Source organism: Drosophila sulfurigaster, chromosome 2R (genome assembly GCF_023558435.1).
Source record: "Drosophila sulfurigaster albostrigata strain 15112-1811.04 chromosome 2R, ASM2355843v2, whole genome shotgun sequence".
Lineage (NCBI taxonomy): Eukaryota > Metazoa > Arthropoda > Insecta > Diptera > Drosophilidae > Drosophila > Drosophila sulfurigaster.
In genome coordinates, this window is record NC_084882.1 from 29505228 (window position 1) to 29532461 (window position 27234).

The 27234-nt window shown below is 43.7% G+C and overlaps 6 protein-coding genes across 9 annotated transcripts; 4 read left to right on the forward strand and 2 right to left on the reverse strand.

Moving 5' to 3' along the window:
• The first annotated feature begins 84 nt into the window (after positions 1-84).
• LOC133838543 (homeobox protein MOX-1) lies at positions 85-1340 on the forward strand. Its single transcript, XM_062269688.1, has one exon. The coding sequence runs from the start codon at positions 591-593 to the stop codon at positions 1047-1049; it is 459 nt and encodes a 152-aa protein (XP_062125672.1). The 5' UTR covers positions 85-590; the 3' UTR covers positions 1050-1340.
• On the reverse strand, positions 1050-2417 carry LOC133838539 (MKI67 FHA domain-interacting nucleolar phosphoprotein). Its single transcript, XM_062269683.1, is given in 4 exon segments — positions 1050-1193; positions 1195-1755; positions 1811-2152; positions 2219-2417. Coding segments are annotated over 4 exon segments (1092 nt in total). The 5' UTR covers positions 2315-2417; the 3' UTR covers positions 1050-1100.
• Positions 2418-2881: 464 nt separating this feature from the next.
• LOC133838542 (diphthine methyl ester synthase) lies at positions 2882-4234 on the forward strand. The gene is made up of 2 exons (XM_062269687.1): positions 2882-3244; positions 3331-4234. Exons 1-2 carry the CDS (start codon positions 3110-3112, stop codon positions 4039-4041), a joined length of 846 nt encoding a protein of 281 aa, XP_062125671.1. The 5' UTR covers positions 2882-3109; the 3' UTR covers positions 4042-4234.
• Positions 4235-4270: 36 nt separating this feature from the next.
• Positions 4271-5654, reverse strand: LOC133838541 (COP9 signalosome complex subunit 6). The gene is made up of 2 exons (XM_062269686.1): positions 5052-5654; positions 4271-4982 (listed from the first exon to the last, which is right to left on the reverse strand). The coding sequence occupies exons 1-2, from the start codon at positions 5442-5444 to the stop codon at positions 4338-4340; spliced, it is 1038 nt and encodes a 345-aa protein (XP_062125670.1). The 5' UTR covers positions 5445-5654; the 3' UTR covers positions 4271-4337.
• A 398-nt stretch (positions 5655-6052) lies between these two features.
• On the forward strand, positions 6053-19356 carry LOC133838530 (uncharacterized). Its single transcript, XM_062269657.1, has 4 exons — positions 6053-6287; positions 10792-14715; positions 14795-14933; positions 14999-19356. The coding sequence occupies exons 2-4, from the start codon at positions 10850-10852 to the stop codon at positions 18536-18538; spliced, it is 7545 nt and encodes a 2514-aa protein (XP_062125641.1). The 5' UTR covers positions 6053-6287; positions 10792-10849; the 3' UTR covers positions 18539-19356.
• A 246-nt stretch (positions 19357-19602) lies between these two features.
• On the forward strand, positions 19603-27137 carry LOC133838078 (actin nucleation-promoting factor WASL). 4 transcript variants are annotated; one of them, XM_062269035.1, is made up of 7 exons: positions 19603-19708; positions 20666-20846; positions 24477-24704; positions 25028-25690; positions 25908-26084; positions 26151-26336; positions 26394-27137. In XM_062269035.1, the coding sequence occupies exons 2-7, from the start codon at positions 20694-20696 to the stop codon at positions 26649-26651; spliced, it is 1665 nt and encodes a 554-aa protein (XP_062125019.1). In that variant the 5' UTR covers positions 19603-19708; positions 20666-20693; the 3' UTR covers positions 26652-27137. The 4 variants fall into 4 exon arrangements, with proteins under 4 accessions (XP_062125019.1, XP_062125021.1, XP_062125020.1 ...); XM_062269037.1 differs by having other exon boundaries at positions 19624-19641; XM_062269036.1 differs by lacking the exon at positions 19603-19708 and having other exon boundaries at positions 20544-20846.
• Positions 27138-27234: the final 97 nt, after the last annotated feature.

Consider the following 27234-nt stretch of genomic DNA (forward strand, 5'->3'; position numbering starts at 1 on the left):
TTAGTTGAATTCATTTATACAGCATTACAAGTAAATTCAAGTCTGGATAATATCAGTGGATATGCGCTCCGTAACGCAGTCTAATGATCTGTAAGAGCTTTAAAGAGCGTGCTATTGATATGTGTCGTTATAAAAAGGCGATAATCGACAGAAAGAGATTTTTATGAGCATTAGATAATTGTTGGACACACAAAGCACTTGACTCATGTTATGATAGATAGAAGAGCCACTGCCACACATGCGCTCTGCAGCTACTTCCGTTTTGTATTGCGTATTGTTGTTTTGACAAGAGCTCGCAGACCGGGCATATGCTTCTAAAATAACAACAACATACTTTGTGGGTGTCATAATCGCTCAGAAAGTAAGCGGCAAGTGGAACGGAGAGGAAGAAAGATGAGCGCACGCGACGTCTCTATCCAGATGTTGCGCACAATTATCATATCAGCAGCACATCATTTACAGTTAAGTGGAAAAACAGATTGAGCCAATCGAACGCAAAGCCGAAGTCGCAAAGTCGCTTTAATAAGACGTTTCGTGAGCTCGCGAGCGTTCAGTATTAATTAGTGAGTGCAAGCGTAAGGATCAACAACATGAAGAACTCCAGCTCCAACTCGAATTCTGATTTATCATCATACTACTGTTTAAACGTCACCAAGTGCTGGACAAGCGAAGGCTATGTGGAATACAATTGCAACTACGGTCAAAGTCATGGGCCTAATTATGCTGTAGAAGCCGCCTGGTCAAATGAGGCTGCCAACTACGATTGGGATGCAGTGCAGTTGGCAGCCAGTTTGGAGACAGCAGCAACCGGAATACAGGACAACGCCAAAACGACATTGCAATCACATCGCAAGGAGCGGACAGCTTTTACCAAAGCGCAGCTAAAGCAGCTGGAAGCGGAGTTCTGTTATTCCAACTATTTGACACGCCTGCGTCGCTATGAAATTGCTGTGGCCTTGGAGCTGAGCGAACGTCAGGTGAAGGTCTGGTTCCAGAATCGTCGCATGAAGTGCAAACGCATCAAACTCGAGACGACAAAGTCACAATAGTTTACGATTTACAAATGTTTAATGTCTTAATGTAAGAGAATATATATATAATTACTTCTTCTTTAGCTTCTTGCCCACTTTCTGCAGCGGTTTGGCCAATTGCTTGGCTGCCGCAAGTTTCAGCGGTTGTGTGGCAGCCTTTTTTATTCACTTTAGCAGCGGGGGCAGAAGCCTTCTTTTTTTGCACGCCACCCGAGCCGGGTTTGCGCTTGAGCAGATCACTCAAACGCTCCTCGGCCGTATTTTTCTTTTTCTTTTGCGACTTTTTGGGTGGCGGCGATGCCACTTCTTCCTCCTCCTCTTCTTCGTCATCTTCATCATCATCGTCGTTCTCATCCTCTTCAGCGCTTTCAACGCTCAGCAGCGTCTCATCTGCATTCTCATCCTCATCTTCATCATCCACATAATCTTCGTCTTCAGAGTCATCGTTAATGGTGTTGCCCAACAAATCCTCAAGCTCCAGCTCCTTTTGCTTCTTCGACTTCTTGGCAGTTGTGGGCTTATCTTCCTTGGATTTCTGTTGTGGCTCAACCAACAATGTTTTGAAATCAATGCCCAAATGTTTATATTTCTTTTGCAATTCCTTGAGTTTCCTCATTCCAGCCACGGTGCGTTTCTGGCAGGTGGTTTCATTCCAGTTGTTCAGCTTCTTTACACTCTTCTGTGTGGCTTTGGTCACTGACGACACATAGATGTCTTTGCCAGCCTAAACACAAAATTGGTTATTAAATTATACAACCATTTATTAAAAGGTTTCTTACCTTATTTTTAACACGCTTTACTGAGGTTTTAAAGTAGTTGAAATTTTGCTTCTCCGGAGGTATATAAGTGGCCTTCACCACCTTCTGGAACATTAGATAATTGTCCATGGTATCGGCGGCCACTTTGGCCACTTCCGGATACTCGAACTCTACGAAAGCGAATCCTTTGCTGCCGCCCGTGCGTTCCGAACGTGCCAAACGCAAGCGGGTCACATTGCCAAATTGTCGGAAATATTGACGCAACTGTTGCTCAAAGAATCCATGGGGCAAATGCTTAACCAAGACGACGCCACGTTCCGGACGCTTGGCTTCGTTCTTGGCTTTCGGAAGTCGTTTCTTCAGCTGTCAAAATGAAGACCGTTTACCGTTGTTGGCTATTCTCATCTTGCGGTTTGCTTGTAAACTCACCTGTCCTGAAATTACAGCTATCTTTTGATCGGCTTTTTTGATTGGAGTGTCGGGCCTTCTAATCTGATTAGGTTTTGGCTTTTTAACCGGCGGCATTTTGCAATAGCTTATTATTTATTATCTACTAAAAAAACAAAGTTTCTAACAAGCAAAATAAAAACGATGAACAGCCGCACGTGGAGAATAGAAGTAAAACAGCGTGACCGTAGTTCATGTTTAAAAACGTACTATATATCACATTGCAAAATATACCACTCACTTTTCAAATAATTGCAAAAACACTCAGTTTATGACTTAGTTTTTTGTTTTCTGTCTAAATTGAACAATATTTAATAGTTTAAAACATTGTTTTCAGAAGTTAACTTAATTATTTTAAGCTCGACTTTCAATTTATTGCACAACACTATTGCTGCAATATATAGTATTTATTTCAGTATATGCGTTTTAAAAGCGGCATTTCCATTATTTGTAATCGAAATATAACAAATAAAGCGTAATTAAGCTATATTAATTAGCTTCGATTTATGGTTTTAGAATTTACTGTGCTAAAGTTCTAATTAATTGCAATAAAATATGTGATGCAGTGTGACCACATCAAATAATTGATTTGAGCGCCACTTTATCAAATTGGCTAAAATGGCGGTCATGGCAACACTGTTAAACAGATGTTAGTGCAATCGCGTCGTCCGCGCGTGAAGAAGCAACAAGCGAGGTGCAAATCCAATACACATAGACAGAGAGAGGCACGTGTCGGTTTCAACACAAAAATTCGCAAGCATTTCTTTTGCTAAATTACACAAAAACACACACACGCACTCAAACATACACACAGCCAATCAAATAGCACAACTTGTGAATAATAGCAATAGTAATAACACGCACAAAACAAAAATGTTCTATCTGATTGGACTGGGACTGGGCGATATCAAGGATATTACAGTGAAAGGCCTTGAAATTGTGAAGCAATGTAGTCGTGTGTACCTGGAAATGTATACCTCAATTCTGGGCTGTAGCCTTGAGGATATGGTGAGTGCATGCATATATATAAATTTTCGATGTAGTTGCAATGTTTTGTTAATATTATTATTTTGTATTTCGCTTTGCGATTTTAGCAAGAATTCTATGGACGTCCTGTACTGCTCGCCGACCGTGATTTGGTCGAACAGGGCGCTGATGAAATACTCGCTGGTGCCGCCGAAGCCGATGTAGCTCTGCTTGTGGTTGGCGATCCATTTGGCGCAACAACACACACAGATTTCATATTGCGCGCCAAGGAGAAGAACATTCCCTACAAGGTCATTCACAATGCGTCCATCATGAATGCCATCGGCTGTTGTGGCCTGCAGCTGTATAAATTCGGTGAAACTGTCTCGATACCGTATTGGGATGAAACCTGGAAACCGGATAGTTTCTATGATAAAATCAAATTGAATCGCCTGCACAACATGCACACGCTATGTCTGCTCGACATCAAGGTTAAGGAGCCCACCCCCGAGTCGTTGATGCGCAAACGCAAGGAATACATGCCGCCACGTTTTATGAGCGTCGCTGAGGCGGCCCAGCAACTACTCGCGATTGTCGAGAAGAAGGATGCCCTAGAGCGGAATACAGTCTTGAATGAGCAATCCTTGTGCGTGGGTTTGGCCCGAGTGGGGCAGGATACGCAACAGATTGTTGTAAGCACTTTGCATGGCATGCGTGCCACCGATTTGGGTGGCCCATTGCATTCGCTGATCATACCCGCCAAGGAGATGCATCCCCTGGAGGTGGAATTCATGCAACAATATTCGGCAAACATAAAGCTGGACGATTATAATCATTAGAAAAGAGCAGGCAGTTTATTGGCCGCCCCACCGCATTAATTGAAACGTATTTAATTGAATTGAATTTAAGGTAGCTCGTGGAGCTGGATGTGGAGCAGGAAAAGCTCACCGAAGTGAAAATCCCCTGCTTAAAAATTCCAACTGTGTAGTTTGCAAACAAACAATAATAAAAAAAATGCATTGAAATTGTCGATTCGATTCGTGTGGCATCATTTTTAATAGGCAGCAATTAAATTGAATTGGAAATTGAATATATATATAATTTGCTTTTCGTGTATATTTAGTTAATTTCTTTTTTAAGGATACAGCCCACGCATGCGTCGCGAGGATCCCTGCCGATCGTACAGCATATTGAATTTGTTTACAAACTGATGCATATCATTGCAGCCCTTGGTCAACGTGCCCAGATAACTGATCAAGCCAACATCGTTGCACTGCGTGTAGAGCTCCTCCTGGAACGCTGGCACCTGCATGATGGGCAGTCGATGACACAGCGCATATGCCTCACGCAATATTTCCTGATTCGCCTGCAATTTGCCCGCCTCGACATCTTTGATGTATTTCAAAACGATCTTAATGCGTTCATTGAGCATTTTAATAGCGCTATCCTGGGCAACCAAGTGCTCGGCAACCACACTCTTCTCGCCAGATTCATTGGTTGTCATACGGGCCACATGGTCGACACCAATGCGTTCCGCCTCCTCGGTGGCCAATGTGTAGGTGAGGGGCACAAACAGCATGGTTGCCTCGCCATCCACCAGATCGATGAGCGATTCAAACAATTTCACCGGCAACTGGTCGACACTGCGTGCCAACGGATGCAGCTGGAGCATGATGGGACACTCATTAATCTCGGCGATTTGTTTCTGAATCTTTATATCGCTGGCTGTTGGACTGTCACCAGTTGTATACCAGCCAATAAAGTCCAGATCGCTGAACACCTGAATTTTTAATACATATATGAATATATAGGTTACATAGTTAACTGTCAGTGAATTGTGGATTGTTACCTGCTTGTATTGCTGTTCCTTCTTGTTGTAGTAGTCTCTGTTAATAATGGTTTCATCTGCGATTTCATCGGTTTTCAGCTCAAACGAGTTCATCACCTCAATGTTACGTCCCTTTTGTTTGCCAATCAGTGCGCCATACACTTGTCGCGGCTCGCCGTGTTGCGCCCGAAAGCGTGTCCAGTGCTCCGAAATGTTCATGATAACCAGCGGATGCAGTGAAATGGTCACCGATGCAATTGTTCCAGCTGCAGCCATAATGTTGCCCTTCGCCTGCTGCTGTTGTTGTTTGCTGCCGGCTGCCGCTGCATCGCCGGACGCTGCCGCTGCAGCTGCTGCCGTGGATGAAGTGCTCGGCTTCGCCGACTGGTCAACATCAACGTCCATTTGTTCCATATTTTTAATTTATTATTTACTTGCCTTAAGGATTGGCTGCTACTTTGTTTGTTCGGCTAATGATTTGCAATTTCCTTTTTTGTTTGGGATTGTTTGCTCGAATAATATCGTCCGACCGCCGCAGATTATCGAACCCTACTGATAATATACAGTTACCACTTTGAAAACTATTAAAATTTGTTTAATTTTACATTTGCAATAAATTACAATGCTTTATCTTTCGATAACTAATAAACATATATATATTTTTAAAATAAAATTCCGAATAATTGTTTCGATTAATTCAATATTCGATATATTTTGATAAGGACTTTTGGTGATTTGCATGACTTTCTTATTGGAGTCGAAATGAGAGAATTCTTTAAGATAATTTTAATATAAAATTCATTCTAAAAAAAAACGAACAAAATTTTAATTATGAATGGAGACATGTTAAATTTATATATTTGAAAATATAAATGAAACAAGCAAATAATAATATTGCATCTTTTTAATGGATTTTTGAAAATTTCCCTATACGCAGAAAAGACCAATTAAGCTCGATTGAAACTAATCGATATTTTCCCAAGTAAATCGGATCGGTGTCACCTCTAGGCTGAGGGCAACACAAACTAGTCCATTTTTGGCCGTGCCACTTGAAGTCGTTGCGTTCGGACGGTCTGCTTTTCTTGCAAATTAACGCATTATACGTGCGCTTCTTATTTGTTTTTATCGCGAACTGTGTAAGAATTATAAATAAATGCAATCGCGCTGAAAGTAAACAACATCTAAGATAAAGTGTGAAATGAGTCTGCTCAAGCCAACAGCTGCTTCAAGCTGTTAAGAACTGATTTTTTGGTCAAGGTATGCACTAAACTTGTCTGTGTGGGAGTCTCAATAAGAATCATCTTTTTTTTGTTTGTATGTATGCATGTGACAAAACCTACAGAAATAAATGAGAAATGTTTACAGTCATTTCCCCTCAACTTTTTATGGCAATGATATGTTTTAGTTTTGAAGTGTGCGTCTTTTAATTAAAAACTTTAATGAACAGCTTGACATGTTGTTTCTCTGCGTCTTTTGCTCCTCTTCGTTCTTACATACATACATATGTATTCCTTTTACAGGAAAAATCAATAAAGTCCAATTGTGACAATGGGCGCGAATACATGTGTGTGTGTGTATTTTCGTGCGTGAGCGGCTGCGCCTTGTACCGTGTAGGAGTGTGGGTGTAAAATATCTGCATCTGTAGTTGTGTTTGTTCTCAAGCTGCTGCAGACTCCTTTATCAGCAATTTGAGCGGCGCATGTGTGTGTATGTGTAAACGCCGCTTCTGTATTTTGTTGTTGTTATTGCAAAAGTGAATGTGGCGCACCTAATTGATATTTAGTAATTTCTCTTGCTCTTGTTTAACAACATAATTAATCATTTAGCAAATTGTTTGTGCATTCGTATTTCAGTTGCATGCGCAAATTAACTGCTAAATACCGAAAAGTACACACACATGCATGTACATACATATGTACATTCAAATATGTGAATGTATTTATTAGGCACGCTTTAAGGGTTTGACGTGCTGTTATATTTCTTTTATTGTTTTTGCAGTCGCAGCCGGATAGTTATAGTATTTAGTTTCCCTTTTACTTTGCCTTCAATTTACATAATCATGATCTCTCGAGCAGAGATAGAGAGAGACAACACAACAAACTGGACAACACAAAAAAATGAAAAGCAATAATAAAAACAACAACAAAAGCGAATGACGTTCATTAAACCGACTCACACATACAACAGCAATACACACACATACATATGTATTTATGGGAATAGGCGCGCGTACTTTTATTATGTGACCAGCGAGTGCTATAATTTTGCATAGCGGCGAAGGAGACTGTTTTGGTGGATGCCATAATCTATATAATGGGCATGAGCATGTACAAATGTGTGTGTGTGTATATTTTGTGGCTATGGATGCAAATAATTCGCCAGCCTCCTAAATATTTTAGCTAAATAAAATTATAAATAGTTTGCAGTAATTCCTTTTTTTGTTAAGTAAAACAATTTATTTTTTTAAATAAATAGCTATTATTCAAATAAGAATGGTTGTGTTGCTTTGCTAGAGTATTTAGCTGTCGCTATTCTGCTCACTATTGTTATATCGACTTTATATTTGCGCATATTTCCATCATGTCTTTTTTAATGGTATGCCAGCTCCCTCCCTTTTCTTTCTTTTGCCCCCATTCGTTGCTGCGCCATCTTCAATCATTCGCTCGCTCTCTGTTTTCTGCTGCGATAGTTCTGGCGTTTGGATTTTCGGTATGCAAAATGTGTGCCAAGCCAAAACGTCGCTTCCTTTTGTGGTGTACTTTTACATATACAAATACTACTCTTACACATAAGCATGTGTAGATGGGTCTGTGTTGTTGCTTTGACTGGCCGGTTAATGACACTGAAGACAGCGAGGGAGGAGCGGCGCCTGACTAGACTATAGTGACGCATACATATTTGCACATTCTTTGTGGTACTTGCCAATGAGACACACACATGCATACAAACAATGTATGGGCATAGACTAATTGATGAACTGTTGATTCATTAGACAAGCTAAAATGCCGGCTATGTAACATACATACATAAGTAATTGTGCCTACACTGTGCAGCAAAAAAAAAGTAGTAAAAACTATGAGTATAAAATTTGCAATAAATTACGCTATAGGCGGCAATTAACACGTCGTTTAAATTACAGCTGTAAGCAGTTGCATTAACACGGAAAGCATAAACAGTGTTACCCCCTTCTTTTTAAGCTGCTCCTTTGTACCAGTTCAGTGTTACCATAATTTCTTTCGTATTGAGAGCAGTTAAATGTTACCCCAATAAGTTTAATTTGTTTTTGGACGGTGTAGCCTCGCATACCATTTATCATTCACACGAAACTTTAATCAGAGATAGTAGCTGCTGCTTATCAGAATAAAGAAATACGTAAAATTGTTGTACTTCATTTGTAAGAGGGTCAGACAAGTTGCTTGGTTGGTTGTTGAGTAAGCGCTTATTTTCTCTTAAGCTTATTCATACGTATTTGGCAAAAACGCAAAATTATGCACGTGATTTCCTGACTTTGTGTGTGAATGATGAACACCGGTGGTTTGGTCTTATCCAGTGCCGGCAAATTGTCATGCTCTCGAATTCCGCTATTATCCAATTACAATAAATAACAAATAGAGAATTCCAATTCGATTTTGATGAATTTGCCAATTGGAGCCGAAAGAATGATGTTTATGTATGTGTGTGTGTATTGTTATTTAGAGGGTCACCCTAACTTAGTCTGAGAATCTCAAATTTAATCATGTCACACACACACACACATGCAACACATACATGCGCACACACCTAGTTACATACGCATATAGGCAATTATACGGCGCATGCGCCGCTGCAATAAGAAATGCATCAGTTTTAAGCGCATAACTCAACGGCAGCTCAAATGAGAAATATAACAACAACAACAACAACAGCAGAAGCTAACAATAACAACTACATCAGCGAGCTAACAACAATAACAATGGAAATTAAGCAGCTGAAAACGCATCTGTATCTTTTTTCATGCACTGGAAATTCCGCAAAAAGTCGACGGCGACGTCGACGTCGGCGAACCGCTAACTTTCTAAAAAGATGCAGCGCCAGCTAATCATGATCATAATGATGATTGCGTTTCTTACTATTTCACCAGTTATAAGTCACAATATGAATGCCACATTTGGAACAACAACGGGTATATCGAAGCACTATCTCAATTCGACAATTGCCTCAAATATGTTTTTTTAATTTACTCATTTATTGGATAACAATCCAATAATCTGTTTCGAGAGCGTCTTACCACTAAATTCTTAATTTTCGTAATTGTTTTCAACCCAATTGAGAAGACACTTCTCATAATAAAGTCAAGGGGCAGTGCTTAGAAATGGTCGAAAAGAATTTAAGCACAACGCACTTGAGAAGCATTCGACATGGGACCGGTCAAAAGGGATTTGTACAGCAATTAGAGTGTATTTAAATGAACATAATAGTGTGTTGACCTGAACAAGTGTTCCTCAAAAGTTCAATGCCATGTCAAATGGCCAGCAAAAAGTTCAAACTTGCAAAGTTCAACATGAAGTAGGATATAAAGAAAATAAAAAACCTGAAAGTGACAAAACTTGCAACTTACTTTTATTTTAAAGCTTGACAGCTTATAAATTTGACAATATTACAAAGAAAATCAATATATGCGCTTTAAAAGATCTGAATAAAGATTAAAGATTATGGTTATGGTCATGATAATGAACATTTTCTCAGACATTAAAATTAAAACATTATTACCCCGTAATTTTTTTTTATTTTTTGTGTTATATAATTATTAGCTCATTAAAGTATTTCATATTCATTTAAAAGACAAATTGTTATTTTCAATTAAAAAATACTTATTTAAAAAAATAAAATAATATAAAATATAACTCACTAATAATTCAGGCAAATTTCATTATGATCATTATGATATTAAAGATTTTATTAAATTTGTTTATAAATAATTCATGAATTTTATTGAGCTATAATAAAACTCAACTTTCTTAATTCTTCAAATTACTATTTAAAGAGTACTTATAGCGGTAACAAATGTTTTTAGCTAATAATTAAAAATCGATAAATACACTAAAATAATAAATCTTTAAAGCTACATTTAAAAAGTTATTTACAAGTCGTAGCAAGTTTTAATTTACTTAGTAGTTAGTTATCTGTAGTTATCTTATAATTAACTAAGATTACAAAAAAAACACAACTCTTCTCAATAGAGACTCACTTTTCTATTAAATGTAGTATTAAAAAGAAAAACTAATATAATAACAAAAAAAGAAAAACTCTTCAAAGTTATATTTAAAGGGCATTTGCAAGTCGTTGCAATTTGTTGTGCTCCACATGCGTGTAATTGTTTGAATGTGTGCGTGTGTATGTGTAACTTGTTGCATTTTATGACAGCTTTGGCAAGGCGACCGCACACTCGAGCTTACACCTGATATTTTGTGGAGCCGCCGCGACTTCAACGTTGTGTATAGTTGTATAGTTGTTGTCTGCATCCGCGTTGATTGCGTTGATCGTCGCCTAGCCTCTCGTCTTCGTCTCGCGTCTCGGTTAAGGGCTCATGTTGGCCAACTGGTGTCGGGACGGAATGCCTCGCTATTTTGGGCTATAAATAGCATTTTGGCGAAGACGCGATGTCGAGAGCTCTGGTCCACTCACCACCACTAAATTTATAACAAAAAGAACTGCAAAAACTGAAAACTGAATACGCCTCTCTGACTCGCCACACAATCTTTCTTCCCACTTCTATTTGCAGGCCATGACGCATTGAAGACGTTGCACTTCATACACTTCGTGAACCAGGTGAAGTGGTCATGTTGCAGCCCGAGCTACAGCTCGAGGATGTCGCCGGCGACGATGCCGCTGGTCGCCAAGCAACGACGTCGACGACGACGAACATTGTGTCAGCCATGGCTGGCATCAGTCTCGATGACGACGTCGAAGATGTGGATGTCGATGTGGTGGAATTGGAGCGTAAACCGCATTTTCTCGACTACGATGCAGCGGCGCCGCCCGACTACGAGGATAGCTACAGTGGCTACAATCATCGTGCGGCTGCCGGCGAGCAGTTGAAAATGGACAAGAAATACGAGCGGGATGGCGAAATAAGTGACTACGAGCTGGCCGCCAGTGGTTACACCAAGAAGGAGTTCACCCAGGACGACAATACGCTGCACTTTACCCAAAGCGCCGGCGCTGGCGGCGTTGTGGTGTCGAAGAAGCCGCCTGCGAAGCATTTTCTCGACGAGAATCCCATTGCACCCGACTATATGCTGGCCCAGGAGTTGCGCGAGCATCGCAGTCTCGATCGCAACTTTGAGCGGCAGTCGGCGCAGCAGCAGCAACAACAGGAGCTGCTGCCACCTCAACGTTTGGGCTCGCCGGCCGCTGTGAATGCTGTGGGACGTGTGTCGCGCAGCAAGGAACCTTCGTATACGTTGTCACGTTTCTTGGATGGCGATGCGGCACCTGTGTTGCCGAGATTGCCCAAGGGAGCCGCCTGGACGAGTAGCTCGGATGTGGACGCCACGTTGGGCGCCAAAGTGGAATGTGTCTACTCGTTGCTCTCGATGCTGGGCTCCAATGATCCGCTGGAGATGTCCAAGAAGTTTCTCGAACTCTCGGCGAATGCGCAAAGTTGTGCCACATTGCGACGCTCGGGTTGCATGCCGCTGCTGGTGCAGATGATGCATGCCCCGGACAATGAGCAGGAGGTACGCAAATGCGCCAGCTTGGCGCTCCACAATGTGGTGCACAGTCATCCGGATGAGAAGGCAGGTCGAAGGGAGGCCAAAGTGTTGCGTTTGCTCGATCAAATTGTGGACTATTGCAACTTCCTGAAGACGTTGCTGCAAAGTGGCGGAGAGGCAATTGCCGATGACTCCGATCGACATCCTTTGGCAGCGATTTCATCGCTGATGAAGGTCAGCTTCGATGAGGAGCATCGTCATGCCATGTGCGATTTGGGTGCCCTGCAAGTTATCCCGAATCTAGTGCATTTGGATCATGCGGTGCACGGTCCCAAACCGGAGGATCAATGCTGCAATTCGTTGCGTCGCTATGCGCTGATGGCTTTAACCAATCTCACGTTTGGTGATGAGAACAATAAAGCTTTGCTCTGCGGTCAGAAGCAGTTTATGGAGGCGCTGGTCGCCCAGCTGGACACCACGGGACCCGATGATCTCCTCCAGGTGACGGCGAGTGTGTTGCGCAATTTATCGTGGCGCGCCGACAGCAACATGAAGGCAGTGCTCAATGAGATTGGCACGGTGACCGCTTTGGCCAAGGCAGCCATGCGCAACAAGAGCGAGAACACGTTGAAGGCAATTTTGTCGGCGCTGTGGAATCTTTCTGCGCATTGCAGCACGAACAAGGCAGAGTTTTGTGCCGTCGATGGAGCGTTGGCTTTTCTCGTTGGCATGTTGAGCTATGAGGGACCGAGCAAGACGTTGAAGATCATTGAGAACGCTGGCGGCATATTGCGCAATGTCTCGAGTCACATTGCGGTCTGTGAACCTTATAGACAGATCTTGAGGCAGCACAATTGTTTGGCCATTCTGCTGCAGCAACTGAAGTCGGAGAGTTTGACGGTTGTCAGCAATTCATGCGGCACTTTGTGGAATTTGTCGGCCCGTTGTCCAGAGGATCAAAAGTTCCTGTGGGACAATGGAGCGGTGCCGATGTTGCGTTCGTTGATTCACTCCAAGCACGCCATGATCTCCGAGGGCAGCTCGTCGGCTCTGAAGAATCTGCTGAATTTTCGCCCCGCTGTACAGAATCAAGAGCAATTGGATCCCATAGCGCGTTCCATGGGACTGAAACAGTTGCCGACGCTCAAGGCGCGCAAGCAGAAGGCACTGCAACAGGAGTTGGGTCAGGGACATGCCGAGACATGCGATAATCTCGACAGCAACATGGGAAATAAGTCAACGACTTCATCGACAGCTACAGCCGGAGCTTCGCGTCGTCATCCGCCGCGTTTATCGCGCTCAGCTTTACTCACCAAGAGCGAGAGTCGTGACTCTGTCTACTCGGCCAAATCGGACACAGCCTATGAGCATCTAATGCGTTCGGATTCTACGCAGCGTCCTGGGAACTTTGAACTCGACGATCTGCAGCAGCAGGCGGATGCCATTGAGGAGCAACCCATTGACTATTCGGTCAAGTATAGCGAAGCGGCGACGGCGAAGACAACAACGACCACATATCAGGAAACGGACTTGGATCAACCCACGGATTTCAGTCTGCGTTATGCGGAGAATCAGCAGGCGCCAGTTAAGGCAGCTGTGGGTCAGCAAGAGGAGGCGGATGCCTCGCAGGAAATACTGCTCATACTGGATGACAGCGTCAAGTGTTATCAGACCGAGGATACGCCCTATGTCATATCAAATGCAGCCTCGGTGACCGATTTGCGTTTGGCCGCCAAAGCTGAAGTGGAGACAGAAGCCGAAGTGTCGCCGCCAACAGAGCTTAAGGAGCAGGAGGCCGCAGAAGCAGCTGCAAAGAAACCGACAGCCAAGAAGCCCGCCACAAAGGTACCGCAATGCGCCTCCGGTTCATATACGCCGGAGAAGCCAATTAACTATTGTGAGGAGGGAACGCCAGGCTACTTTAGCCGCTATGACTCCCTGAGCAGTCTGGATGAACCGGGCAAGGTCGTAGCTCCAGTGAAACCAGTCGAGACTGAAAAGCAACAGCAGGAACAGGAGCAGCTGCCCATTGAGGAGCAACAACAGCAAGAAGTGGAACCTCAGCAGGAACAACAACTGAAATCTGTGGCCAACAATTCAGCGCTGGACACACCGCTAATGTTTTCACGTCGCAGCTCCATGGACTCGCTGGACGTGGATGTGGATGCCACGTGCGATGACAAGAGCTCGGTGGTCAGTGATTTCAGTCGCTTGGCCAGCGGAGTCATTTCGCCATCGGAGCTGCCCGATTCGCCGACACAAAGCATGCCACAATCGCCGCGTCGGATCAGCGTCGCTAGCGCTAATCCTCTCCAGCCTGCAGTGGTAACGCAACGCCCATTGCGCAGCGTCTTTGAGGATGATCTAAGCAGCTTCAATGTGGAGCATACGCCGGCACAGTTCTCAAATGCCACAAGTCTCAGTAATCTGAGCATTGTCGATGAGGATGAGAAGCCGCTGGCAGATGAAAATGACAAGGAAGCGGAGGATGAACTGTTGCTGGCCAGCTGCATCAACATGGGCATGCAACGCACAGCGGCAGGCAACATTGCTGTGGCTACTGCAGTTGCTCCCACTGCCACGATGGCTGAGGAGACAACGCACAGCTATTGCACCGAAGACACTCCAGCATTGCTCTCCAAGGTGGGCAGCAACACTAATCTGTCGGCCATCTCGATTAACTCGACACCAGGCGTGCCACAAGAGCAACAACAGCCGCAGCGCTATTCGCTTAATCTGTCCGATGATGTGTCCTCCAATGCTTCGGATTGTGGCGGAGTGTTGCAGCAATGCATTCGCGATGGCATGAAGAAGTCAGCTCCGTTGCCTGCTGCCCTGGACATGCTGCGTGGCAGCGGCGCCTACGATGAGATGAACAAGTATCTGGTGGAGGATTCACCCTGCAATTTCTCGGTGGTCTCTGGGCTGTCCAATCTCACAGTGGGATCTAGTTTGGTGGGACCAGCTGTTCAGCTGAAGGAGCAGAGCAGGTGAGCCAAGGTTTAAGGCTTAGGATTTGATCTGAATATGACAATTTCTTAATCCCTTAATTGTTTACTCTTTTTGTAGCGCTGAACTTGCGGCTGCTGCTCCACCAGCTGTGCCATTGGCTGCTCCAGAGACAACTCGTAGGCCGCCGCATTGGCAGGATGACTCACTGAGCTCGCTGTCCATTGACTCCGAGGATGACACCAATCTGCTAAGTCAGGTAAGTTTTGCTTGGCATAAATTTCATTTTCATTTTATTAATTCGATTTCTTCTCTTTCTCGCAGGCAATTGCCGCTGGCTGCAATCGCCCCAAGTCGAATCTGGGCTTCAGCTCCACGGCCTCGGGCAGCAAGCGCTCCAGCTCGCTGTGCTCCAGCTCACAGCCCATTGCCATCAATGCGGCCACCTCGGCGAGCTCCTTGAACTCGGCCATGAGCGCACGCAAGCAGCAAATGCAACAGGAATCGTACAGCTCAGTGGATTCCAGTGATTCGAATGATAATCAATCCAAGTCGCTGTTTGAGCTGTGCATACTCAATGGCATGTACAAGTCGAGGGAGCCGGGCAACAGAGCTCAGCTGCAGCAGCAACAGTTGTCGACAGCCACAGCCTCAGCCCAATCGAATCCCAATCTCAAGCAATACGATTCGTTGCCCGTGCAGCTGCCGGCGCAATCGAAGCGTCATCGTGAGCGGCATCATCATCATCATCGGGAGCATCATCATCATCAGCAAAGGGAGCGAGAGCGTGAGCGCAAGGATGAGAAGCTGCTGATGGAGTGCATCAATACGGGCATCTCGAAGAAGATCAATGCGTTGCCAAAAAACGCGCCAGCTACGTCTGCAGCTGCATTGGAACCGTGTCACCCAATGGCAGCTACTACATCAGCAAGTGTCAACAGCACAGCAGCAGCAGCTCCAGACGTAGGCAAGAAAAGGCAACACAATCATCAACAGCAGCAGCAGCAGCTTCTTTACAGCAACAGCAACCAGAGCATTCAGCAATACAGCAACCACAACATCAGCAGCAGCAACAACGCCATCGACATCGACACAGACGCAGCAAAAAGTCCAGCTCCAAGTCCCGAGATCGACAACTCGATCGATCCCGTGACCGTTATTGGGTCTAGACCCAACGATCTCTCCAGCGATGAATCCAATCAATCATTTATACTCGACACTTCCGTTCGACTCGAGGAGCACAAAGAGGCAGCAAAGCCAAGTGGCGCCGACAAGCACAAGGATCCCGATTTGATGTTGAAATCCGTGGAGCGTTTAACCCTTGAGTTTGTCACATCCGCCGAGCAGCTGCGACACAGTCAGAGCAACAGTCAGAGTCACAGCGAGAGTCCGCGGAGTCAGCGCAAGACCCACAGCAACACCAGCAACAACAATACATGGAACGAGCACAGTTGTCCGAATGATGTCTCCTTTCCCAGCCTCAGTCAAACGGCCCCGAAACTGGCCTCGCTCAGCTTTGACGACGATCCAACTGATGTCGAGGTCACCCAAGCGGAGGCACCGGAACTGCATGATTTTGTGGAAATAACGCCAACCAATGAGACGCAAACGATGCCCTCATTAGGCTTGACAACCGATCACATTGATGCAACGCCACCACAGCCTCAACTGCAGTTCCAGCTGGGCGGACAAGTGCAGAATGCGGCTGCACTGCATCAGCAGCAGCATCAACAGCAGCAGCGTATGCTGCTCTTCAATGGCACCAGCGCCTCGATGATGACCAACTCCACAATGATTGCGTTTGAGGCGCGTGCGCTGGCCGAGAATCTGCAGCAACTACAGCAGACAACGGACGACGACGATGATGACAATGACAGCACTGCGGCGCAGTTGACATTCAGCATTAATGGCAGCCTGGATTTGGATAATGTGCGTCCGCCGTCGGGCATGGATTCGTTGAATTCCGCCTGCAACACGCAGCCGAGTTCGTTGCGGCATCAAGCATTGCCCAGCAAATCACCGAGATTTGCGCGCAAAGCTTTCCCCGCTGGTTTGGTGGCAAAGCGTGCGCTTGGCCAGCTGGCAGGCAGTGCTGAGAGTGTCAACTCTAGCTGCAATCTGCTGGATAACATAAAGCCGCCGTCGCTCATGGACGAGCTGCTCGACTCGATGATCAGCGTGGACAGCATACAGTCGGAGGTGGCGGATGCTGGCGAGGATTGCAGCATGGCCACCACAATATCGGTGTCCAACTATGAGACGGCTGCTTGCGATGATCAAACGCTGACGCTGACTGTGCTGCAGAGTTGCTGTGACTTCGACGATGAGGAGGATGCCACCATGAATGAGGATTTCAGTTCGGCTGAGTCAACGCCCAAGCAGGGCACGACACCGTCGCCGAATCGTCGCACTTTGACGCCCAAGCAGAAGCGTCGCCTGGCCAAAGATCGCTATAAGACGTACACCATATCGAGCAGTGCGCTAGAGGATGCCCAGGAGACGTTGCAAATCGAGATTGTGGAGACGCCGACGCCACGTGGCCAGGGACGAAGACGTGGCAGCTCGGAGCGATACAAGACACAGTTGATCGAGTGTCCACGGCAACTGTTGCAACAGCATGGAGATGATGATGATGGCGTCAGTGAGCAATTGTCCTCCATGCGCGCCATGATGCAGCAGTTCACCTACATCACAGACATCAACTTTGGTCAACCGCAGCTGGAGCAACAGCCGGAGCAGCAGCCAGATGACCCGCCTAGCTGTGAACTCGATCAGAATTCGGAAACGGAATCGTGTCATGGTCGGGCCACGACGCCGCCAATCGCTGCAGTCGCTGTGGTGAAGCGGGCGACGCCACCGCCCACTTTGGAACCAGCTGCGGCGGTGAAAGTGGTGCGTGGACGCAAGAAGCCCGCCTACATCTCGCCCTACAGCATGCAAAGTCAGCGCAACAACAGCAACGCGGCAGCAACAGCTGCTGCCTCGACTAAGAACAAGACGTTGTCGCCTACGATTGCCAAGCGAAATGCATTGCCGGGAATGAGGTTGCCAGTGAAGAAGAAGACTGCAGGAGGAGCAGCAACAACCGTTTCTAAAGAAACAAAAACAGCAGCCACAAAAGAAGCAAAGCCAACAGCTGCAGCCGAAGAAGCAACACCAGCTCCGCGGCTGGAACGTCAAGGCACTTTTGTCAAGGATGAGCCCACAAACATAAACGCACAAGTGCCCATTGTGGAGGCACTGAGTCCAACGACGCAGCGCGCTTCCAAGCTGCCCATGAAGCGCACAACAACAACAACAACCAGCACAGTTAAGACAGCAGCCAGCAAGGCAGCAACAACTGTTGTGGCCACTGCTAAAGCGAATTCGCCGAAGCGCATCATCGGCAAGCCAGCAACAACAACAACAACCAGAGTGATGCCACAACAACAGCAACAACGTGCCAACACAAATATTAGGCTGGCCAGCGCCAAAGCAGCGGCTGCATCACGCGTAGCCGCTCAAGCGTCGCGTGTGTCCTCAACCACGCCGCCCTCGCGCAGCAATTCCAATTTGAATGGCAACACGGCGGCGGCAGCGGCGGCCGCTAAGATTAACCAAGCGCAGAGTCGCATTGCCAACATCTGGAAGCGTGTCGACGAGGCCAAGACAAAGGGCAACAAGCAGCAATCGGCTGTCAGCAATTTAAAGACGCAACAAACGAAATCTTCCAATACTTTGAATAATGGTGGCACACGTCCAACGCTGCTGCGCAGCTCCACATTTGACAATACGCCGCCGGGAGGACCCGCAGCAGGAGCAGGAGTTCCAGGAGTTGTTGCCACAACCAAGTCCCGACTCCCCGTTGTGGGTGCTCGCAAATAAAGGGGAATCACATTAACGCACAGTTAAAATGAGAGCGCAAGAGAGTTGATGATGGCAAAATCAAAAATAAGATTATATACGCAATATTCTATTCAACTTGATAGGTAGTTTAGATCTATAAGCGATATCATTTATGTATTCTATATATAGAGAGAGAGAGAGAAAGAGAGAGTAAGGAAACACTCCTAGTTACTTATTACTAATCCAATTCACAGTCAGCAACCGGGTTAATTCAGCTCCAAGTTCGTGTGTAGCCAAATGTATTGCATAATAATACCTATAGATCCTATATACTAACTATATATAGATATGTTTTCAGGCCTTTCCAATGTGTACAAATATATATACACACACACACAATATAAATATATATACGATATTTAAAGTTATACAAACAATATATCAGTCAATATATATACTCGTATATAGGAAAGAATAGCTGGCCTAAAACGTAATCGGGAAACTTATTTAGTACTACACTTAAATCTAAAAACGTAAATTTAGCGTTATTTGTTTTTATATATATGTATGCCTTTGGCTTCCTTTTTGCAAAAACCAAATATTATTTCAAAAAAACAACAATGATAAATCACATTTATAGTCACAGCTTTTTAAGTAAACATCGAACAACGTTCGATTTAATATGTAATACATTTTTTTATGATTATGGTGTAATCTTTAGATGTAATTTGTATTTGTATTTCTTTTGAGCTTATCAACAAAATACGAAATCGGTCTGTAGTTAGTTTTGATTTAAGCCCAATTTTACATTTCTAATACATATTAAAATAATAAACAACCAAAATTGCTTTTCGACAACACAATACATGAAAAAAGACTTGTTAATAAAAACTTTAAACTTGCAGGCATGCTTAAGACATAGATAAATAAATTATCGTATTTGAATTACGCGGGTAATTTTGAATAACCGCCGTCTCGGACGAAACTTGGCGTTGTTTTAATTCGCGGCTTCAAAGTGTGGCACACTTGGCTATCGATAAATATGACTGCGATAAATTTTTGGGCTTTGTGTTTTTATCGAATTGATGGTAACTCCATTATTGCGCATTTCAGTGTATACAGTCTGCGGTCTCACTTCACTGGTATTTTAAGATTTTTATTACAAAAAAAACATCAAACCAAAGCAGCGAAAAGCAGCCAGAGCAACGAGTGAGCAGAAATTAAAATAGTGACAAAACAAATTCATGCGCAAAAAAAATCAATGATTATTAAATGTGCTGGTGGACACAAACGAAACCGAGAACGACGCGACATGGCAGCGATGCAACGCCAACAACAACGCTGAAACAACCTTGAGCCCCCCTCACAAAAAAAAACGCAGTGAAGTCTCTTGGCTATTTTCAAGCGAGCAAGCGTCTATTTACATTTTTACCCCACCTGGACTGAGAGGGCAGCACAGCAGACAGGTGTTGTTGTTGCTGTTGCTAGCTGTTGTTGTTGTTGTTGTTGTGCGCATTGACAGTCATCATCTTCAGTTGACGCGTTTTTATGGCTCGCCAAAGTGAACTCCCCAAGTGTATTTGTTAAATAACACACACACATACCCAGCCATAACGCATATCTATGTGTTGTATGAATGTGTGTGTGTAGATACATGCGTAGCTAATCAGTGACAGTGGTATTGCCAAAGATAAGGGCCAAAAAGGCAGCAAAACAGCAAACGGCAACGGCAAAACAGCATTGCCCACGTTTGTTTTTGTAGTGAAGCAGCTGGCTGAGCTAACTGAACTGATACTCGGGCTAAAACTGTGACTCAACCTTAAACAATATTCAGTCGATGTCGCTTTAGTAGTCGCTGTGTGTTGTTGTCACCATTGCGGTCGCTGCTTTCGTCTGCTCTCGTCGCGCCCGCGATTTGTGTGTTTTTCATTCATATACAAAAAACGAGAAAAAAAGAAAAGAAACAATAAATCCAGTTGACCAAATTTTTCGCAATAACTGTGATTTGGTTTGTTTTTGTTTTGGCATTTTTCATTCAATTAATGCATTGTGTTGTTTGCTTTAATTTTGGTTTTTTTGTAAAACGTTATTTAAATATTATTGTGTGTCCGACTCAACAATAAAACGCAAATGTTGTATGTATTTATCGTATCGTTATGAATACAGCTAAATAAGCCGCTGCGCCGCCGCATAAATGATCAGCACGTCGAACAGCAGCAGCCTGATGAGGTCACAGGACGGTCAGCAGGCAGCGGGGCTGCCGCGACCCAAAAACAATACGCCAAGCTCACAGCTGACGTCCGATGAGAATTATGCTGTATTTCAGTTATTGGGGAGAAAGTGTCAGGTGAGTCGTCATCACATTTAACATACATATATTCAAAATAAAGGGGTACTTTTTATGTATAGTATTTGTTTCAACATTCATTTATTTATACTTTCATGTTATAGTAAATGAGTGATTAATCCATATGTATGATTAATGTAACTTCATGCAAATGCGTCATATGAAAGGGAGTTGTAGTTCGCTTATGTATTATCGATGACAATTTGAATTTAATTATGCTAACGATTACAAATTCATTAGATGCAAATTAAACAATTTGCTACCTTGGCTTATATATTGTTTTGCACGCATCCAAATGCGTTTGCTAACCTTGATTTACATACACAATATCAGAGCGCAGCCTATTTCGATAGGTTTCGTTTATCGGAAGCACACTATGTCCGTGTGTGTGTGTTCTATATTCATCAGCTTGATAAACCATTTCCTGCGGCTGCAAATGTCGTCAGCAGTAGCTCAAGTATCACCTAATGCTGCAATAATGTTAATGCACTGTGCCAATTGAAACGGTGTTGCAGAACCTTGAAAGTATTTGCTTCGCATGTACATTTTTTTTGGGTTCATACAATATTTGAAACGCAAATATGACGGTATAATTTTACAGGAATCCGCTTGTTATCAGTAATTTGTGGATTTGAGTGCCAAGTCATACGCAAAATTCACTTTTTCGATACTCATTTATTTTTAAAGCCGTTTCGGCTCACAAAATTGCCAAGAAACCACCGACGCAAGAACAACATTCATAGCACTTTAAGAATTTCAAAAAGTTGATAAGCTTTTGCAATTGATAAATGCTAAAGAACAAATAATGGAACACACTTTATCTTATCGCGTACTCTCCCATTACTTCATTCCAAACCAACTGCCTGTCCAACCAATGCCAACTACATGAAAACGATTGTTGATAACAGCAAAAATACGTCTGTTGCAACTTGGCCAATACTAGAGAATTTTCTACACTGGCCAAATATAACAATATTACACTGCATATAAAGCGAAAACGCTATACTTACATTGTACTTATAGCTATGATTATAATTATTTTACTGACACGATATGTAAAAGTTGTTTGTTTGTTTTTTAATTGTAATTCACGCTTTGCTAATTTTCGACTTTCCATTGACAAACATTTAAAATGCTTTTTAAAGCTTTTTGCGAACGTTAAAAACAAGCAATTCGTTTTTATTCGACTTGCCAAATACACTATATTACGCTATGTGCCGGTTTTTGACCTCTAGTTAATACGTTGCTAACAGTTAACGGTTTAATCTCTTGTTTATCGATTTGCTGAATGAAATGAAATTCACCGACCGATAACTATGCATCGATTTCACACAAACATAAGACACTTGACTAAAGTTCTTAATCTGAATAAAAAAACTAATGCTGTGTCGCATTGATTTTACTTTATTTTACTTTACCCCAAGTACGTCATTATCTGCATATGCAGCATTACATTTAAATTATTAATATTAGTTACAGTTGTGCAAATAACTTGTTGTACACGCCCATTTCGCCCCCATTGCTCTGACTGTGGTTGATGACACAGCAGCCGCAACAGTCGCGCAAGTCTCCAAACGCAGTCGCTGCTGCTGCTGCAGTTGACGTCGCAGTCGTCGCTGTGGTGCAGTCGTCAGCATGTGATAACGCTAAAGCCAAACACAGAATTACCTCACTTGCTGTTATTGTTATTGCTGTTGTTGCAGCAGTTCATTTGTCGCTCATTTGTTCGCATTTATTTGTATAAACTTATTTAACGCATATTTTTGTACGTTTGCCAACTGGAAACTGGACTTTCTAATTGCTGTTTATGTCTGTTTTGCCTTTTGTCTGTTTTGAACTGTTGCCGTTTGCAGACGCTACTGCTTTGTTGTTATTGTTGTTGTAACTGGGCTTTAATGCGCTCCATTGCTTTGCTGCTGGTTTGGCCCTCTACACACCCCACAAAAGAGCAGAGCGGTCTTAGCCAAGCTGAGCTGGGTCGTCCAGTTATTTGTTGTTGTCGTTCGGTTGACGTTGCCATCGATTTTTTATGCTTTGGCAAGAAACAACAAGCTAGCTGCTTGTACCATGTACATAGAAGGCAAGACATCATTTTACAATGCTACTTATGTCCACACACACATACAAAGTCACTTCATACACTCACAAACACACATAAGCTTAAACATCAATAAAAATTCAAATGTGTTCACAATTTCGCACTTGCGCCGCGTGGGCAAGACAAACACATTAACATCGACATCATTGTGAATGTCTCTTTCAGAGGTCAAAAAGAGAGACAGAGAGAGCGAAAGAGAGATCCATCGATAAACGATAGGGTTGAGAACTGTAGTTATCGGCATTCTTTGCAGTGCCGCCCAATGCGACAAATGTTCCATCAATTAGCGAGATTGATGCTGCTGCTGTTGGCGCCGGCACGCGACCTGGTCATGGCCATAACTTTTTTTATATAATATTTTTGGCTAAATGTCAAGTGTTACGGCCATGGCCAATCCAACAAATATTGTAGTAGACATGCTCTTGAACGTTTTACTCTATTTGTGTACTATAATTTTATTTTTGCATTTTATTTATTTGCAATTAAATTATTAGATAATTAAGTCATTTGCCAATATGTATGTGCATAGTAAATGGAGTATGAATGTAAGAAATCTGTTAATCCAAAAGCTTTGTTGTTACCAAATATTTATTTGACTAATGCCAAATTAACGGCATTTCAAAGTCTACAAAGCGGAGACTCGAACGAACAGCTTAATTAACACCGCAGCTCTAACATCTTCTAAGCTCTAAAAATTTCACTTTGCAGCTGTTAAGTGGAATGTTAACACTGTAGAGTTTAAGTTCAGCTTGAGTTCTGCTTAATTGACAATCCTTGAGACTATTTTATTTTATGGCGCCACATGACATTTGGCAAGGATTTAAATTGCGGCAGTTTTGCGGCCGTGTTGTCGCCTGCATTTCCTGCGCTGCCAATAAAAACCAAGTCTTAAATCAGACGCAATGCATTTCCGTTGCGCATTTGAGACAGAAGAATAATAAAGTATGAATGTGTGTGTGTGTGTGTGTTGTGCAAGTCCACTCAAAACTAGCAACTAGATGGAGTCCACAAAGCTTGGGCCGTGGCCTGTGGCTGCGCGCTTCTCTGAAGTACGTGCTGGGCATCTTAAGCGGTCAGATTAGTGATGGCAACTTGCAGTTGAATGACAGTTTGAATGAAATGCGCTGATGTTGGATGTCGATGTGTGAATGTGGATGTCAGTGTGGATATGGTTGTCGATGTCGTTGGCGATGTCGTCGTGAATGTGGCTAATCGGTATTCAAATAAGCAAACATTTGCGTATTGGCCATAGACGCGGACAGTAAGACGGTCGCAAAGCGCGAAACTGAAAGTCAGATGAGTTTCTCAACTCGAACGCGACAGTTCACAGTCTTTGGCCACTGCATTCAAATGAGGCGCAAACTGAAGGTAACCGTTTTTCGTTGCTGCTGCTGCTTGATTAGATAATCTGTATGGGAACTGGAGCTCTAACTGTAATAATTTGGGATGGGTCGATGATTGTGATGATGATGATGATAACGCAATAGTGACATTTAATAATCGATGACAATCGATTGTTCTCATTTTTGCAGTCACTAAACACTGCCGTTGTGCAGATCTACAAAACGGAGGGCAGCGCCCACTCGCACTGGAAGAAGAAGCATACGGGAGTCGTGTGCTTCGTTAAGGACAGCGCCATACGTTCGTATTTCCTTCGTGCCTATTGCCTCATCAGGAATGAACTGATCTGGGAGCATGAGATCTACGATGGCATGAAGATTGTGAAATCGCGACCCTTCCTGCTAACTTTTGAAGGCAACGTAAGTAATATAAATTGAAATAAACTAGTGCGCGATTTAAAAAAAAAACATCAATTCTACTTAAATTGCAAAACCATATTACTTTTGTAAAAGACATGGATATTTATATAAGCTATTTTTCCAAACCAAAGTCAACCTGGATGACTCGTGAAATTCCCGAACATCAAGCCTTTATTACAATCTTATCGATAATCGTTAACGTTGAATGTATAATTTATCGATAACAAATCATTTTAAATTCAGAGCTTAATCGATATACGGAAATAGTTATAATTTCATAAACATTTATCGTCAACTGACAATGCCTACCATACTTCTTCTAGGATGGCTACGTGGGATTGAACTTTGTCTCCGAGGATGAATGCGATTCGTTCTTTCAAATGGTGGACACCACCCTCGAGACGCGCAATCGCAAGCGCCAGGAGAAACGCAATCGCCAAAAGGCGCAACAGGCGCCCAATGCGCCAACAGCGCCGCTGCCACGCGAACCTGCGCGGCCACCTTCAATTCAACAGAACCGAGGGGCATCCGCCTTGGATGGCAATACCGTGCAGTTGCGCAACAATAAGATTGGCTCGGTGACGCTGGCACCAGCGGCTCCAACGCCGGCGCCGACGAAAAACTTCTTGTCCAGCAACTTTGGACTGAGCGGTGGATCGGGGGGTAAGGATAAGAAGCGAAAGAATAAAGTGACCAAAGCGGACATCAGTCAGCCGACAAATTTCGTGCACATCAGTCATGTGGGCTGGAATGCGGATAAGGGGTTCGATCTGACTGGCAATGAGAACGATAAAGTGCTAACCGATTTCTTCGCCAAGGCGGGTGTCTCAGAGTCGGAGCTAAATGATCGCGATACCCGTGCATTCATCTATGACTTTATTAAGAGCAATAATGTGCTGGATTCGGTCAAGCAGGAGGAGATTGAATCGCCCACGCAGCCAACAGCACATATGCCGCCGCCGGTGCCCAGTCGCCAGGCTCATCATGTAAGTACAACCGGATGCTCATTAATTATAGCTCTGTTATTTAGCAGTTAACGACTCTGTTAACTAAACATTCTGTAATGTAAATGTTAATAGTTGTGTTAAGAATAATTTGAGGTGTGCTGAAGATGTTTAGACCTAGAAATAATTCATTTGAATATCGTCTGTAGCTTTTCCACTTATTTGCTGTTAATGTTATGGCTCTTTCCATACTTTATAGTCACAGAATGGCAACCAAAGAAGTGCGCCGCCGCCACCGCCGGCTCGTCAACCGCCGCCGCCGTTGCCCACAACGGCACCTGGCGCTTCACGTGCACCGGCGCCACCTAGCAGACCGCCACCCATCACTACGGCGCCACCGCCGCCGCCACCAACGGTCTCTCCGCCTGCAGCAGCGGTAACTTGCTTTAAACTCCTTTTTTTTTGGTCAGATTACTAATAGATATCTCTGGTATTATTGTAGCCACCACCACCGCCACCACCTCCGCCAGCGGTTGCACCACCACCACCGCCACCAATGCCCGTAGCTGAAATACCCGTCATTGCAACAAATCTAGCACCAGCTCAGGCCAGCAAAGCGCCTGTTCCCGTGGAAACGGATTCGCGCAGTGCGCTCATGGATGAGATACGCAAGGGCAAAATGCTTAAGGTGAGAAGCATACTAATAATAACTATATTCAAAGCTAATCTTTATTCTTTGTTGCAGGCCGTGGACCACAGCAATGCAAGCCCCGCCTCCGGTGGTGATCTGCGTGATAATCTATTGGGTCAGATACGCGAGGGTTACGCACTGAAACCGGTGACGGAACGCAAATTGGCTGAGCAACGTGTCAGTGACGATGGCACCGGCGGCACCGATGCTTTGGCCGATGCACTGCGGCGTGCGTTGGCGGCACGTGGCACTGTGATGCACTCAGACGATGAGGAGAGTAGCACTAGCTCAGACAATGATTGGTCCGAGTAAATTTGCACCTAGGCAAATAGATGAAGCCTAGACAAACAAACAAAAAAGATGAGACGATGGATGTGGCAAAATTATTCCAAATATAAAAGCAATAATTTAATTTTGTGCTTTGGCATTTTAGATTTATCGTCCAGATAAATCGCTGTACATACCGTTTTAGTGAATTTTCATACCTCTTTAATTTAATATTTTAAAGTGTAAACAACAGAAACAAAGGCAAGAAAACCACAAGTTAATAACCACAATAATTAATAGCAAAGACTTTGCGTTTTATGAAAATCACATTTGCATATCCTTACCTTCAATTTGCTCAAAAGGCGTAATCAAAAGATGAAATCATAAAGCAAATAAGTATATATACAATATATATATATCTATATTTATGTATGCATATATACAAACAATGTATTGCCACAACAATAACCTTATATATATCTACACTTAACTTCTTCAGAGAGATGTGCCAAAAAACAGAAATGAAAGAAATTGATATAGACCCAAATTAACACCCCACTATACACAACAATCCGAAGCAAAGTCTGTATGATGAGACCTAAGAAAATTTTTAATGAAAATGTGCCTA

Excerpts from the sequence above, each read along its gene's own strand:
- LOC133838543 (XM_062269688.1), top strand. The coding sequence starts at position 591 with ATGAAGAACTCCAGCTCCAACTCGAATTCTGATTTATCATCATACTAC.
- LOC133838542 (XM_062269687.1), top strand. The coding sequence starts at position 3,110 with ATGTTCTATCTGATTGGACTGGGACTGGGCGATATCAAGGATATTACA. Across the intron at positions 3,245-3,330 it reads GCTGTAGCCTTGAGGATATG|CAAGAATTCTATGGACGTCC; the intron begins GTGAGTGCATGC and ends TTGCGATTTTAG.
- LOC133838541 (XM_062269686.1), bottom strand. The coding sequence starts at position 5,444 with ATGGAACAAATGGACGTTGATGTTGACCAGTCGGCGAAGCCGAGCACT. Across the intron at positions 4,983-5,051 it reads AGGAACAGCAATACAAGCAG|GTGTTCAGCGATCTGGACTT; the intron begins GTAACAATCCAC and ends TTAAAAATTCAG.
- LOC133838530 (XM_062269657.1), top strand. The coding sequence starts at position 10,850 with ATGTTGCAGCCCGAGCTACAGCTCGAGGATGTCGCCGGCGACGATGCC. Across the intron at positions 14,716-14,794 it reads CAGCTGAAGGAGCAGAGCAG|CGCTGAACTTGCGGCTGCTG; the intron begins GTGAGCCAAGGT and ends CTCTTTTTGTAG. Across the intron at positions 14,934-14,998 it reads ACACCAATCTGCTAAGTCAG|GCAATTGCCGCTGGCTGCAA; the intron begins GTAAGTTTTGCT and ends TCTTTCTCGCAG.
- LOC133838078 (XM_062269035.1), top strand. The coding sequence starts at position 20,694 with ATGATCAGCACGTCGAACAGCAGCAGCCTGATGAGGTCACAGGACGGT. Across the intron at positions 25,691-25,907 it reads CCAGTCGCCAGGCTCATCAT|TCACAGAATGGCAACCAAAG; the intron begins GTAAGTACAACC and ends CATACTTTATAG. Across the intron at positions 26,337-26,393 it reads GCAAGGGCAAAATGCTTAAG|GCCGTGGACCACAGCAATGC; the intron begins GTGAGAAGCATA and ends TCTTTGTTGCAG.